General features: G+C 36.5%; 1 protein-coding gene across 1 annotated transcript in view; it reads right to left on the bottom strand.

The window, feature by feature from the left end:
- Positions 1–13,644, bottom strand: part of Il1rapl2 (interleukin 1 receptor accessory protein like 2) — a 1,209,823-nt gene that overhangs the window by 1,126,353 nt on the left and 69,826 nt on the right. The window contains exon 2 of the mRNA XM_051141602.1: positions 13,157–13,257. Within this exon, the coding sequence (XP_050997559.1) occupies positions 13,157–13,238 (82 nt within the window). The 5' untranslated portion in view covers positions 13,239–13,257. The remainder of the gene's footprint in view (positions 1–13,156; positions 13,258–13,644) is intronic.

Here is a 13,644-nt window from a genome sequence, read left to right as displayed (position 1 = left end):
AAGACCTATAAAGAGGCAATGGAAGAAACTCAGGAATATACAAAAAATCAGATGAAAGAAATCAAAAAATCAGTTCAAGATCTGAAAATGAAAATGGATTCAATGATAAACACACAGACAGAAGAAAAACGAGAACGTGAGAACTCAGAGAAGAAGGCGAGCAACACAGAGGTGAGCTTTTCTAACAGAATCCAAGAGATGGAAGAACGAATCTCAGGGCTAGAAGATACAATCACAGATATTGAATCAACCATTAAAGAAAATGCCAAATCTGGAAAACTCCTGACACAAAACATCCAAGAAATTAAGGACACCATGAAAAGAAGAAATTTGCGGATAATAGGCATTGAAGAAAGAGAAGACATCAGACTCCAGGGCCCAGAAACTATTCTCAACAAAATCATAGAAGAAAATTTCCCCAATCTAAAGAAAGAGATGCCTATAAACATACAAGAGGCCTACAGAACACCAAATAGAATTGACCAGAAAAGAAAAACTGCCCGCCACATAATAATCAAAACACAAAACATGCAGAACAAAGAAAAAATATTAAAAGCTGCAAGGGAAAAGGGCCAAATAACATTTAATGGTAAACCTATCAGAATTACACCTGACTTCTCAGCAGAGACCATAAAAGCCAGAAGGGCCTGGACAGAGATCCTGCAAACCCTAAGAGAACACAGATGCCAGGCCAGACTACTTTACCCAGCAAAATTATCAATAACCATTGATGGAGAAAACAAAATATTCCATGACAAAAACAAATTCAAACAGTACCTATCCACAAACCCAGCTTTACAGAAGGTACTAGAAGGAAAACTCCATCCCAAAGGGTCAAGCTACAACCAAAACTACCCAGGAAATAGATAACTATCCCATGGCAAAAACACAACTACACAAACGCTCGACTGGAAACAACATCAAAATTAAGACTCTTAACAGTCACTGGTCATTAATATCTCTCAACATCAATGGCCTCAATTCTCCAATAAAAAGACACAGACTAACCGAATGGGTACATAAACAAGACCCAACATTCTTCTGCATCCAAGAAACACATCTCACCCATAATGAAAGGCATTACCTCAGGGTAAAAGGTTGGAAAAAAATATTCCAAGCAAATGGTCACAAGAAGCAAGCAGGTGTAGCCATTTTAGTATCGAACAAAATAGACTTTCAACCAAAATTAATCAAAAGGGATGAGGAAGGACACTTCATACTTATCAAAGGTAAAGTCAACCAAGATGACATCACAATTCTGAACATCTATGCTCCCAATACAAGGGCACCCACATATGTAAAAGATCTCCTAAAAAAGCTTAAACCACACATCGATCCCCACACAATAATAGTGGGAGACTTCAACACCCCACTCTCACTGAAGGATAAGTCATTGAAACAGAAACTAAGCCGAGAAATAACATCATTAACCAATGCCATGGGTCAAATGGATCTAACAGATATCTATAGAACCTTTCACCCAAACAAGAAAGAATACACCTTCTTCTCTGCACCCCATGGAACCTTCTCCAAAATTGATCACATCGTAGGTCACAAAGCAAGCCTCAACAGATACAAGAGGATTGAAATAATACCTTGTATCCTATCAGATCACCATGCTCTTAGGCTGCAATTCAACAACAACAGAAATAACAAAAAGCCTACACGTTTGTGGAAACTAAACAACTCTCTGCTAAATGACACCTGGGTCAGGGAAGAAATAAAGAAAGAAATCAAGGAGTTTCTGAAATTCAATGAAAATGAAGAAACAACATACCCAAATTTGTGGGATACATTGAAAGCAGTGCTAAGAGGAAAATTCATAGCACTAAGTGCCTTTAAAAAGAAATTGGAAACATCGCACATAAGCATCTTAACAACACAACTGGAAGCCCTAGAAAAAAAAGAAGCAGAAACACCCAAGAGGAGTAGACGCCTGGAAATTATCAAACTCAGGGCTGAAATTAACAAATTAGAAACTAAGAAAACAGTCCAAAGAATCAACAAAACCAAAAGCTGGTTCTTTGAGAAAATCAACAAGATAGACAGACCATTAGCCAAACTAACTAAAAGGCAGAGAGACAGTATTGAAATCAACAAAATCAGAAATGAAAAGGGAGACATAACAACAGACACTGAAGAAATTCAAAGAATCATAAGATCCTACTTTGAAGGCATATACGCCACAAAATTTGAAAATCTAAGGGAAATGGACGATTTTCTTGATCAAGTTCACTTGCCAAAGTTGAGTGAAGAACAGATAAACAAGTTAAATAGTCCCATTTCCCCGACAGAAATAGAAGCAATCATCGATGGTCTCCCAACCAAAAAAAGCCCAGGGCCAGATGGTTTCAGTGCAGAATTCTACCAGACCTTTAAGGGCGAGCTAATACCAATACTCTTCAAGCTACTCCAAAAGATAGAAATGGATGGAAAATTACCAAATTCATTCTATGAGGCCATAGTCTCATTGATACCTAAACCTCACAAAGACTCAACAAAGAAAGAGAATTTCAGACCAATTTCTCTTATGAACATAGATGCAAAAATACTAAATAAAATAATTGCAAAACGAATACAGGAGCACATCAAAGATATCATTCATCATGACCAAGTAGGCTTCATTCCAGGCATGCAGGGATGGTTTAATATACGGAAATCCATCAATGTAATCCATCATATAAACAAACTGAAAATAAAAAACCACATGATTATCTCCTTGGATGCAGAGAAAGCATTTGATAAAATTCAACACCCATTCATGTTTAAAGTTTTAGAGAGATCGGGGATACAAGGCACTTTCCTCAACATAATAAAGGCTATATACAGCAAGCCAATAGCCAAAATCAAAGTAAATGGTGAGATACTCAAGGAAATTCCTCTCAAATCGGGAACAAGGCAAGGCTGCCCACTCTCTCCATATCTCTTCAATATAGTACTCGAAGTTCTAGCCAGAGCAATAAGACAACAAAAGGAGATCAAGGGGATCCAAATGGGAAAGGAGGAAGTCAAATTATCCCTCTTTGCAGATGATATGATAGTGTACATAAGTGACCCTCAAAACTCCACCAGAGAACTCCTAAAGCTGATAAACACCTTCAGCAAATTGGCTGGATACAAAATTAACTCAAAAAAGTCTGTAGCCTTCCTATACACAAATGACAAGCTTGCAGAGGAAGAAATTAGGAAAACCACACCCTTCACATTATCCACAAGCAATATAAAATATCTAGGAGTTACCCTAACTAAGCAAGTGAAGGACTTGTATGAAAAAAATTTCAAAACTCTGAAGAAAGAGATTGAAGATGACCTGAGAAGATGGCGTGATCTTCCTTGCTCATGGATCGGGAGAATTAACATAGTAAAAATGGCCATCCTACCAAAAGCAATCTATAGATTCAATGCAATCCCTATCAAAATAACTACACAATTTTTTAAAGACATTGAAAGTTCAATTCTGAACTTCATATGGAAAAACAAAAAACCCAGAATAGCTAAAGCAATCTTGTACAATAAAAGATGCTCCGGAGGAATCTCCATACCTGATCTCAAACTGTACTATAAAGCAATAGTACTTAAAACAGCATGGTACTGGCACAGCAACAGGCTGGTTGATCAGTGGAATCGAATCGAAGACCCAGATATGAATCCACACACATATGGTCACTTGATTTTTGACAAAGAAGCCAAATCCATTCAATGGAAAAAGGATAGCATCTTCAACAAATGGTGCTGGTCTAACTGGAGGTCTATGTGTAAAAAAATGAAACTGGACCCATATTTGTCACCTTGCACAAAACTCAAATCCAAGTGGATTAAAGACCTCAACATAAAACCAGAGACACTAACTCACTTAGAAGAAAAAGTGGGAAAGAGCCTGGAACATATTGGCACAGGAGACAACTTCCTGAACAGAACACCAACGGCCCAGGCCTTAATGTCAACCATTAATAAATGGGACCTCATGAGGCTGAGAAGCTTCTGTAAGGCAGGAGACACTGTCAAGAGAACAAAGCGACAGCCTACAGACTGGGAAAAAATCTTCACCAACCCTACATCTGACAAAGGTCTAATATCCAAAATATATAAAGAACTCAAGAAATTAAACACCACCAAACCGAATAACCCAATTGAGAAATGGGGCTTGGAACTAAACAGAGAATTCTCAACAGAGGAGTATCAAATGGCTGAGAAACACTTAAAGAAATGCTCAACCTCCTTAGTCATCAGGGAAATGCAAATCAAAACAACTCTGAGATTCCATCTTACACCCATCAGAATGGCTAAGATCAAAAATTCAAGCGACACCACATGCTGGCGAGGATGTGGGGAGAGAGGAACACTCCTTCATTGCTGGTGGGAATGCAAACTAGTACAGCCACTTTGGAAATCTATCTGGTGCTATCTCAGAAAAATGGGAATAGGGCTTCCTCAAGACCCAGCTATTCCACTCCTTGGAATATACCCAGAAGATGCTCCAGCACACAACAAGAAAATTTGCTCAACCATGTTCATAGCAGCCTTATTCATAATAGCCAGAACATGGAAACAGCCTAAGTGTCCCTCAGTAGAAGAGTGGATAAAGAAACTGTGGTACATATACACTATGGAATACTACTCAGCTATTAAAAACAAGGAATTCCCGAAATTTGTGGATAAATGGATTGAGCTAGAAATGATCATAATGAGTGAGTTAACCCAGAAGCAGAAAGAATCAAATGGTATATACTCACTTATATCTGCATACTAGCCCAAGGGGCATGTCCCACGAAAGCCTTCACTTACCAGGAAACTGGGACAGAGGGGAAGGCATCCTATTGGGACTCTAAATGAGAGACACATGGGAGAACAGCAAAATAAAAGGATCCAGAGGGTCCTAGAAATCTACAAGGAGAACAATATGATAGGCAGATTTGGGCCCAGGGGTCCCGCTCAAACTAAGGCACCAGCCAAGGACAATACAGGAGGTAAACTTTAAACCCCTTCCCAGATCTAGCCAATGGTCAGAATATTCTCCACAGTTGAGTGGAGAGTGTGATACGACTTTCTCACATACTCTGGTGCCTCACATTTGACCATGTCCCCTGGAGGGGGAGACCTGGTGGCACTCAGAGGAAGGACAGCAAGTAGCCAAGAAGAGACTTGATACCCTATGAGAATATATAGGGGGACGTAATCCCCCTCAGGAACAGTCATAGGGGAGGGGAATAATGGGAAAATGGGGGGGGGGAGGAATGGGAGGATATAAGAGAAGGGATAAACATTGAGATGTAACAAGAATAAATTAATAAAAAAAAAAAAAAAAAAAAAAAAAAAAAAAGAACAATCTATCAAATTTTTGCTATGCTGCTAAGGTGACACTACTTAAAAGGAGATATCTTTATCAGTAATAAGAAAGGATTAAAATCTAGAAGTTTTACATTAAGTGTAAGTGTTGCAGCTCTGAGTGGATAGGTTTCTGCTACATAAATGTTACAGCTCTGAGAGGAAAGTTATCCTGGCATTTGGGAGCCAAGAAATAGCCCAAAGTCACACTGCAGAACAAATGTCACACAACAGAATTCTTGGGAAAGATAAGAGAGTGGCTGCCTCTATTTGAATGAGAAGCATGGGGGGGTTTCCAAGGGAGAGATTTCTAGGGTGAGGATTGGTGGGATTTTGAGCTCAGGGATTGATGAGATTTGCAGTTTTCAAACCCAGAAGTGTGCTCAGATATTTTATCCTACATTAGGAAATAAGAAACGAACAAATTAAATACAAAAAATGCAAAAGAGAATGGAGCAACATCAAATAAGTAACAAAGATTAATAAATTTGATAAATCTCTAAACAAATCATCTAACTAAAATATATTTATATCTAAAATTAAAGAGAGGATTTCTAGAGTTTATAGAAAATAAAACAATACTAAATGAGAATGTATGATTACCTGCCATAAAATTAAAAATTAGTTGAAATAAATAATTCCCTTCAAAAGACATAAAGTACCAAATCTGACTTTTAAAAAGAAAAGAAGGGCTGGGCATGGTGGTGCACGTCTTTAATCCCAGCACTTGGGAAGCAGAGGCAGGCAGGTAGCTGTGAATTTGAGGCCAGCCTGGTCTACAAAGTGAGCCCAGGACAGCCAAGGCTACACAGAGAAATCCTGGAGAGTGTGATATGACTTTCTCACGTACTCTGGTGCCTCACATTTGACCATGTCCCCTGGAGGGGGAGACCTGGTGGCACTCAGAGGAAGGACAGCAGGCTACCAAGAAGAGACTTGATACCCTATGAGAATATATAGGGGGAGGTAATCCCCCTCAGGAACAGTCATAGGGGAGGGGAGTAAGGGGAAAATGGGAGGGAGGGAGGAATGGGAGGATACAAGGGATGGGATAAACATTGAGATGTAACAAGAATAAATTAATAAAAAAAAATTAAAAAAAAGAAAAACAAAAAATTAATAAAAAGAAAAGAAATACATAGTCCTGGATCTAATTTTAAAAATCAAAGCATCAAGTGTTCAATGTCCAAGAAACAGAATTCCAAGTTCAAATAATTGCTGGGGCAAATATATTGTAATTTGAAGATGAAAAATGCCATTTAAGAAAGCAGAACTTTCCCAAGTCATTTTATAAAGCAAATATCATCAACATACAATCTAATGAGCACAATACTACAAAAAAGTAATGAGTCATTATAATAATGAATAATGTACAAGAATACTCAACAAAACTAAGCCTGATAGTAGCAAAATATTTTGTGGCAGAGATAAGATACATCATGGTAAAAGGTGTTCGGGAGGCCTGCACTATTTATTTTCTCAAAGCATGTTGACTTGATATTTGAAATAGTCACTGTAATCCATTCTATTAACATAGCAATGAAAAAATATTTTACCTCAACAGTCATGGAAACAGAATTGAACAATATTTAGTCTCAATTCATAATTTTTAAAAATCCTCCTAGCAGACAGCTAGTGAATATGGTTGAAGAATATATGGCCATTATGTGGCCATTTTAATTTTTGTGTAGGTCTGTAATGCTTCAAATGAAATGTTGATTAAACATAAAAATAAACTAACTGCACTTGTCCTCCTAGAGTCAAACTCCCATGTCAAATTCTGGTTTCCCACGTGAGAATCTTTTCAGATTTCTTTCTCGCCCTCCTAGCTAATCTGTACAGTCAGTTAACATTATTCCCATGAAATATAAAATCTGTATCACTCTATGAGCCACGATCATCTCTGATTTAACTTGTTGCACCCAAACCCCATCAAGGTAATACACACTTGGGGTGGCTAATATTGATTGTGAACTTGATGATATTGAGAATTGCTATTGAAACAACTGTCTGGTCATATATATGTGATAGTTTCTAGACTGTGTTAAATGAAATAGAAAGGCTCACCATAATTGTAGGCCTAAGCTTGTGGCTGGAGGGATGGCTCAGAGGTTAAAGAGCACTGACTGCTCTTCCAGAGGTCCTGAGTTCAATTCCCAGCAACCACATGGTGACTCACAGTCATCTATAGTGTGATCTGATACCTTCTTCTGGACTGCAGTTGTACATACAGGCAGAGCACTGTACACATAATAATAATAAATCTATTTTTTTAATGTAGGCCTAGGCTGAATATAAAGGAAAGAGCTAGCTGAGTACTAGCATTTTCTCTCTGCTTCTTGACTGTAAATGCAATGTGAACAGCTAACTCAAGCTCCTGTCACCAAGATTTCCCCACTTAAGACAGACTATATAGCCAAACTGAACCTTAAGGCATTTTTCTCAAGTATTTTACCACAACAACGTGAAACTAATGCATACAACACTTCTAGGCACACACAAACCCCATATATTATTATCACTAGCCACTCACAATATGTCCTTTCCCATGATGACTCTCCTGCCTCTTTCCAGCCCATTCTGGTTCTGCTTGCATATAGAGACTTGCTCTCAATTTTCTGATCTTCTGTCCAATGTCTATTATTAGCCTCACCCTTCTCTGACTCCAATCTTTAGAGTCTGTGCTATGAAAGTTTGATATTAAATCAGATTTTCTCCTGTTATTCTCCAGGAGTTTCTTGTGTGACATATTTCAATAAGAGTACTTACTTCCTGGCTTGTTAGCTTGTTTTTCATTTTACTTTTAAATGTATATAGGTATTTTCTTTGCATGTATTTCTATATACTATGTGCATAGTGGAGGCCAAGGCCAAAAGAGGGTATCAATTACAGATGACTGTGAGCCACCATGTAGATATTGAAACTTGAACTCAAGTCCTCTAGAAGGCTAATTATTACTCATAACTTTGGAGACATTTCTCCAAGTCTGAGATATGCTATTTTTGAGTATACACTTAAAGCATCTTTACAGGAAAAAAACTCCGTTTGTCTATAAATGTGAAAATTCACCAGAAATTTGATTTCAATTCTAATCAGTATAAGTACACATTTTAAACATCATTATTATCTGCTTTATTACTTACTTTCATTTTATAGTCACATATTAGTGTATGGAAATGGTCTAAATCCCAATATCATCTTGATAACTATATATTATTCCATTAAAGTACTATAATTTTATTAGCCATTCATTTATCTCCATAAGATTACATATTTTTGACTGAGTGAGCTTTCATTTCCTTTATCCCATAGACTAGGGCTAGTAGAATGCTGTGTTCTCAGTTAAAATTTTTAATACCCTATGCCTGTGGCCATATAAAACCCAATGAGTAAGAACTCTAAAATTATTTCTTTTTCATCTTCTCCAGTAAGCATTTTATTGAGTGTGATCCAGGCCACAAGTTCTGACTAATTTGCCTAATGTTCTGTCTAGTCTCTAAACTTTGTCTTTTCACTCCAAACTTTATCCTACAATACTTCCAGTGACGTAGCCAATCAATTCCACCCAATATTTCTTTTCCTGAGAGATCTAATTTCCATTAGAGAACGTACCCTCGCATTTTTTTAAACAAAACATTATCTTCTTTCAAATAACTCAAAGAAAGGATACTTGGTGTTATTCAGAATTATATAGCAATCTGATTGACAAGAGAACTTATTTTGTTTACACTCAGAGAGGGGTTTGAGAAACTCTCTGGCTTATGTCAGGCGTGTTAGTTCATATAACCTCCATTTCTGCCTTTATGGTTTATTTTTACTTCTCTAACTGGGAATTTTAAAGTTTGCCCATCTCTAGTGAAAGTAAATAGCTACCTACTCATCAACAACCAGTAAATGCCATAATATCATAAATCTCAAATATAGTAATTCTCTTATTACATGGAGTTGAGTGATTTCATATAAGTCTATCAAAAATATATCTATAAGTACCTGGTGTGTGCCAGTAGGTCTTCACACCCTCCTCACTTCTAGAAACTACATTTTCCCTAACTGATTCAAGTATTTTGGTAGCTTTATAATTTTATTCCAATTGCAGATCACAGAGAAGTTGATTACTATGGTCACCCTACAGATAAATTGACTGCATGATGACCCAGTTTGGGTACAAACTTAAACACATACTCCTTTAACACTGATGTTTTGTCCCCTGATATGGACATCCAAGCTGGAAGAGCTGAATACCAACAACTGCACAACACAGCTTGCACTTTTGTATAGCAGCAACAGGAACAGCAACAAGGGCAGCACCAAAAATCCAAGATGATGTAAGAGAAAAGTACATTCACATGTATTCCACAAACTTCATTTGTCAAGTTTTTAAAAGCAGCAAATTGGGACACTTAGAATAGTCTATTTTTGAAGGAGAATTAAGCTCTACAGAGAATACTATTAAAATGTAGTTTTTGCTACATGTGTACTCTAATAGAAAAGGAAATAGGTATTTTTGTCATTGACCTTTATCAAGGTTTTTGCCAATATCTTGCCATAAAGCTTTAAGTAAAGTAAACCAATTTTAACAGACTATACATTTCAAATGATGTTATCCATATACTAAATTTAGAAAATGAAAACACTGTAGAGGAAGTAATGAACTTGGCCAACCAGCTTCTAGTCCTGTTATTTCCTGTATAAGTTAGGCATGCCCACTATGACATAGATACATAGTATGGACTTTTTCCCCTAAAAACTGCACATCCCAAATAATAAGATTTGCTCCTATATGTTCTTTTGTTTTGTTTTGTTTTTTCGAGACAGGGTTTCTCTGTGTAGCCTTGGCCATCCTGGACTCACTTTGTAGACCAGGCTGGCCTCGAACTCACAGCGATCCGCCTGCCTCTGCCTCCGAAGTGCTGGGATTAAAGCCGTGCGCCACCACGCCCGGCTCCTATATGTTCTTAAAGTAGATTTTTTTTTTTTTTACTAGTTTAGTCATAGAATATTTGCCAAATGTGCACGAGGCCTTGGATTCAAACCTCAGTACTGCAAAACAATACAAAGAAGAAGAAGAAGAAGAAGAAGAAGAAGAGGAGGAGGAGGAGGAGGAGGAGGAGGAGGAGGAGGAGGAGGAGGAAGGGAGGAAGGGAAGAGGAAGAAGAGGAGAAGGAGGAGAAGAAGAACTCTAAATTGTTAAGTCATTTCTTCCCATTTGGCGAGTGCAGAAGTAGAATGTTTTATTCCTTGGTCTTCTGTCTTGAGCATAAAGACACCCTTTGAATCTGAAATGTAATGATCTCAGTAAGAGGAATCCCTGTCTAGAATGAGCCACACAAAAATGATTAGAGCTTCACATCTGGAGCTAAACAGTCAAGAGTGCTAGTGAATAAAGGACTTAATCCTTCTACTGTTTTCAACTAGGGAGAAGGGAAATGAGAAGAAAAATAGAAGCTCTGAGTGTCCTTGGTGACTCTACAAAGAGTAACCATGTATGCTTGAATTTGGATCTTTTTAATTAACAAAAGCAAAGGGCATCATAAACTGCATGAAGAAAAGCTGAATGCTAAAAATTTGATGAAGCATTTTCAATATTATTCAAAAGATCTACTCATATTTGATTATCAAAATTAGAGTGAAAATATGTATATTTGTTACATATAATAATAGTAGTAATAATAATAATAACAACAACAACAGCAGCAGATTGTACTGATGCAAGGGAAAATTTTGATGGGGTAACTAAACAGAAGGGACGAAGGAAAAAAAGTACTCCTCCATTTTCATCACCTATGACTCATTTAGCATTCCTTATCCATTGTACTCCAAATTTTACTGTATTGTGAAATTAAACAATACACAAATATATAAACAAAAACTATATATACACGCGCAAGCCAACATTCTCCTGTTAGACTCTCATGTTCTCTATACACCAGAAGCAGGGAGACACTAATAGAAATAGCATAGTGTACATTCAGAACATTCCCACTGCCCAACTACAGGAAGATTTTCTTCCATGTCATCATTACCATTGTGCCAAAGGAAGCAGCAACATGATAAGGAAACAAGAGACTGAAAGCAATTAAAAAAAAAAGTGCTTCTTAAGTAAATAACATCCTGTATGAAGTTCCTTTTATAAACACAATTGCAATTGACCTCACTGAGAAAACAAAGCTAAAATTCCCAGGAAATCACCAATAACCTCACACTGAGCAAGTGAAAACAAAGAAGCAAAACATTAAGAAGTTGATCTTTGAATGTCACCAGTATATCAATAACCTTCTCTATGCATATAAGCTTAGTCTGTCTCTTCATGAATAAGGAAACCAAAATGGTAACACCTTATTTTGTTTGTTTTGCTCTCGTTGTGGATTGTACTTTAATTAAGGTATCCCAGTGTAGATGGCTTTTTAAATACTTAACTCATTTCTTTTCCTTTCAGGCTGTGCTACAGACACTATAACATAACTGACTGAGGAAAATGGGATCTGGTCTAACAGATTACATTTGCTAGTAAGTAATCTCTCCAAGTGTTTTTAGCTCAGCAACAATCAATCTAAACCAAAATTGAAAGTGAAAATGTGACTTAAAAAGTGAAGGAAGGAAAGGCAGCCATAAATGATGTGCCAAGTTGGAGAGATGATAGTTAAGGCCTTACACACAGATGCAGCAGAAAAAAAAGATCCTAATCATTCTAATGTGATATAATTGCAGGAGTCTATAGGAGAAAGACACACAAATTAGGTGCCCTGCCATTACCATCCCAGAATTATTCAGACTTAAGACTTGTTCTTCTATTTTATACCTCTATCCAACAATTTTGAAACTTACTAATGTGCTATTAACTGAACAACTTTTTTATTAGCTTTTCAATTAGCAAGTACATTTTAACCTCAGAAAATAAACTCTGAGTGGAATGCCGAAAATACTGTTTTGAAAAGCTAGTATGCACTTTGTTGCTCTGATTTAAAGAATTAATGATAGTAAAGTGCATACGTTTAATGGAAATAATGGTATTAGAAGTCAGTAGAAAGCACTGGCTTGATTTTTTTGTTTTGATATAATAATGCATTCCTCAGTGCCTCAATAGAATGATTATATTCAGAAAATCAATTGTTAAAACCTTATGCATGCTTTGTAATTATAACTAGGATATATAATCAAAAATGAAAGACACATCTCCATGTGTTATTAAACAATGATTAAGTTTTGATTGAAATATCTACTGACAACAGATAATCTTTTAGTATAATCATGATTGGCTGCCAGGCAGCCATGTTTTAGGAATAGATGTTTCTGTTCAAGAAAATTTCTCTTCTGGAAATTAACTATTATTATTTGAAGTTAGATGCCTTCCTATTAAAGTTTTGTACAGCTACGGAGAGCTAAAGCTCACTGATATTTTTCAAAAGCATCACTTTAAACCATATTATTGTACATTCCATTAGGACACAAAAGATATGTATTTTTTAAAAGATTTCCTATCTTCTAATTTATAAATATTTGTTCCCAGATGGTTACTAACCAGCAAATGTAACCAACTCTAAATAGTCCTTTGGTATTTTGTTGTCTGCTGAGAATATACTGGTCATTGAATTTTAACAAAATTCCCCTGGTTTCCCAACATTTTCTCAGTGTTAGGCAACAAATTTCATATTTATTTTGGCTGCTTTCCAATAGAGCTAGAATGCAAATGGTTCTATTTAAAGACATTCCTAGTTAAAGATATAGGTGACCTATGGATGCTCACAGAAAAAAAAAAAAAAAAAAAAAAACAACCAACAAACAAAACTCACACACAGTTTGACCACATAGCAGGAAGTTGTCAGCAACTTACCAGAATTTCTTTTTGACACCATCTTCAAATTTGTACTGACTGCAGAACAGATAACCAGGGCCAGAAGAAGTGGCAGCTTCATTGTCCACGTTCTCTGACAGCTGAAACACAAAAGAAAAGAAAGAATATATTGAATCACATACACAGGTTTGCCTCAATGAAACCACAGCTATAAATTGATACCTTCATCTGGAAATACAAAATACAAAATCCTCTGAAATACCATTTAGTATGTTCAACTGGTTAAGACTACAAAAAGACTCTAATTATCTAAAAGTCCTAAATATAAAAAATTGTTGGTTCCAAGCATTTCAGGTAAGAGGTACCGAAACTTCTTGTTTATTTTTTCAAAGACAAGTGATAAGTGATAAGTGACTGACATCTGGCTTTATTTTTATGGAAATGGAAGAATGTTTGAAAGCACAAAGTTAAATCATGTGAGAGTTCCCAGCACAAAACTTCTCAGTGGCTTCAACTATGTGCAAAGT

This window comes from Acomys russatus, chromosome X, assembly GCF_903995435.1.
Source record: "Acomys russatus chromosome X, mAcoRus1.1, whole genome shotgun sequence".
Taxonomy (NCBI): domain Eukaryota; kingdom Metazoa; phylum Chordata; class Mammalia; order Rodentia; family Muridae; genus Acomys; species Acomys russatus.
This window is presented reverse-complemented; position numbering and strand designations above follow the sequence as displayed.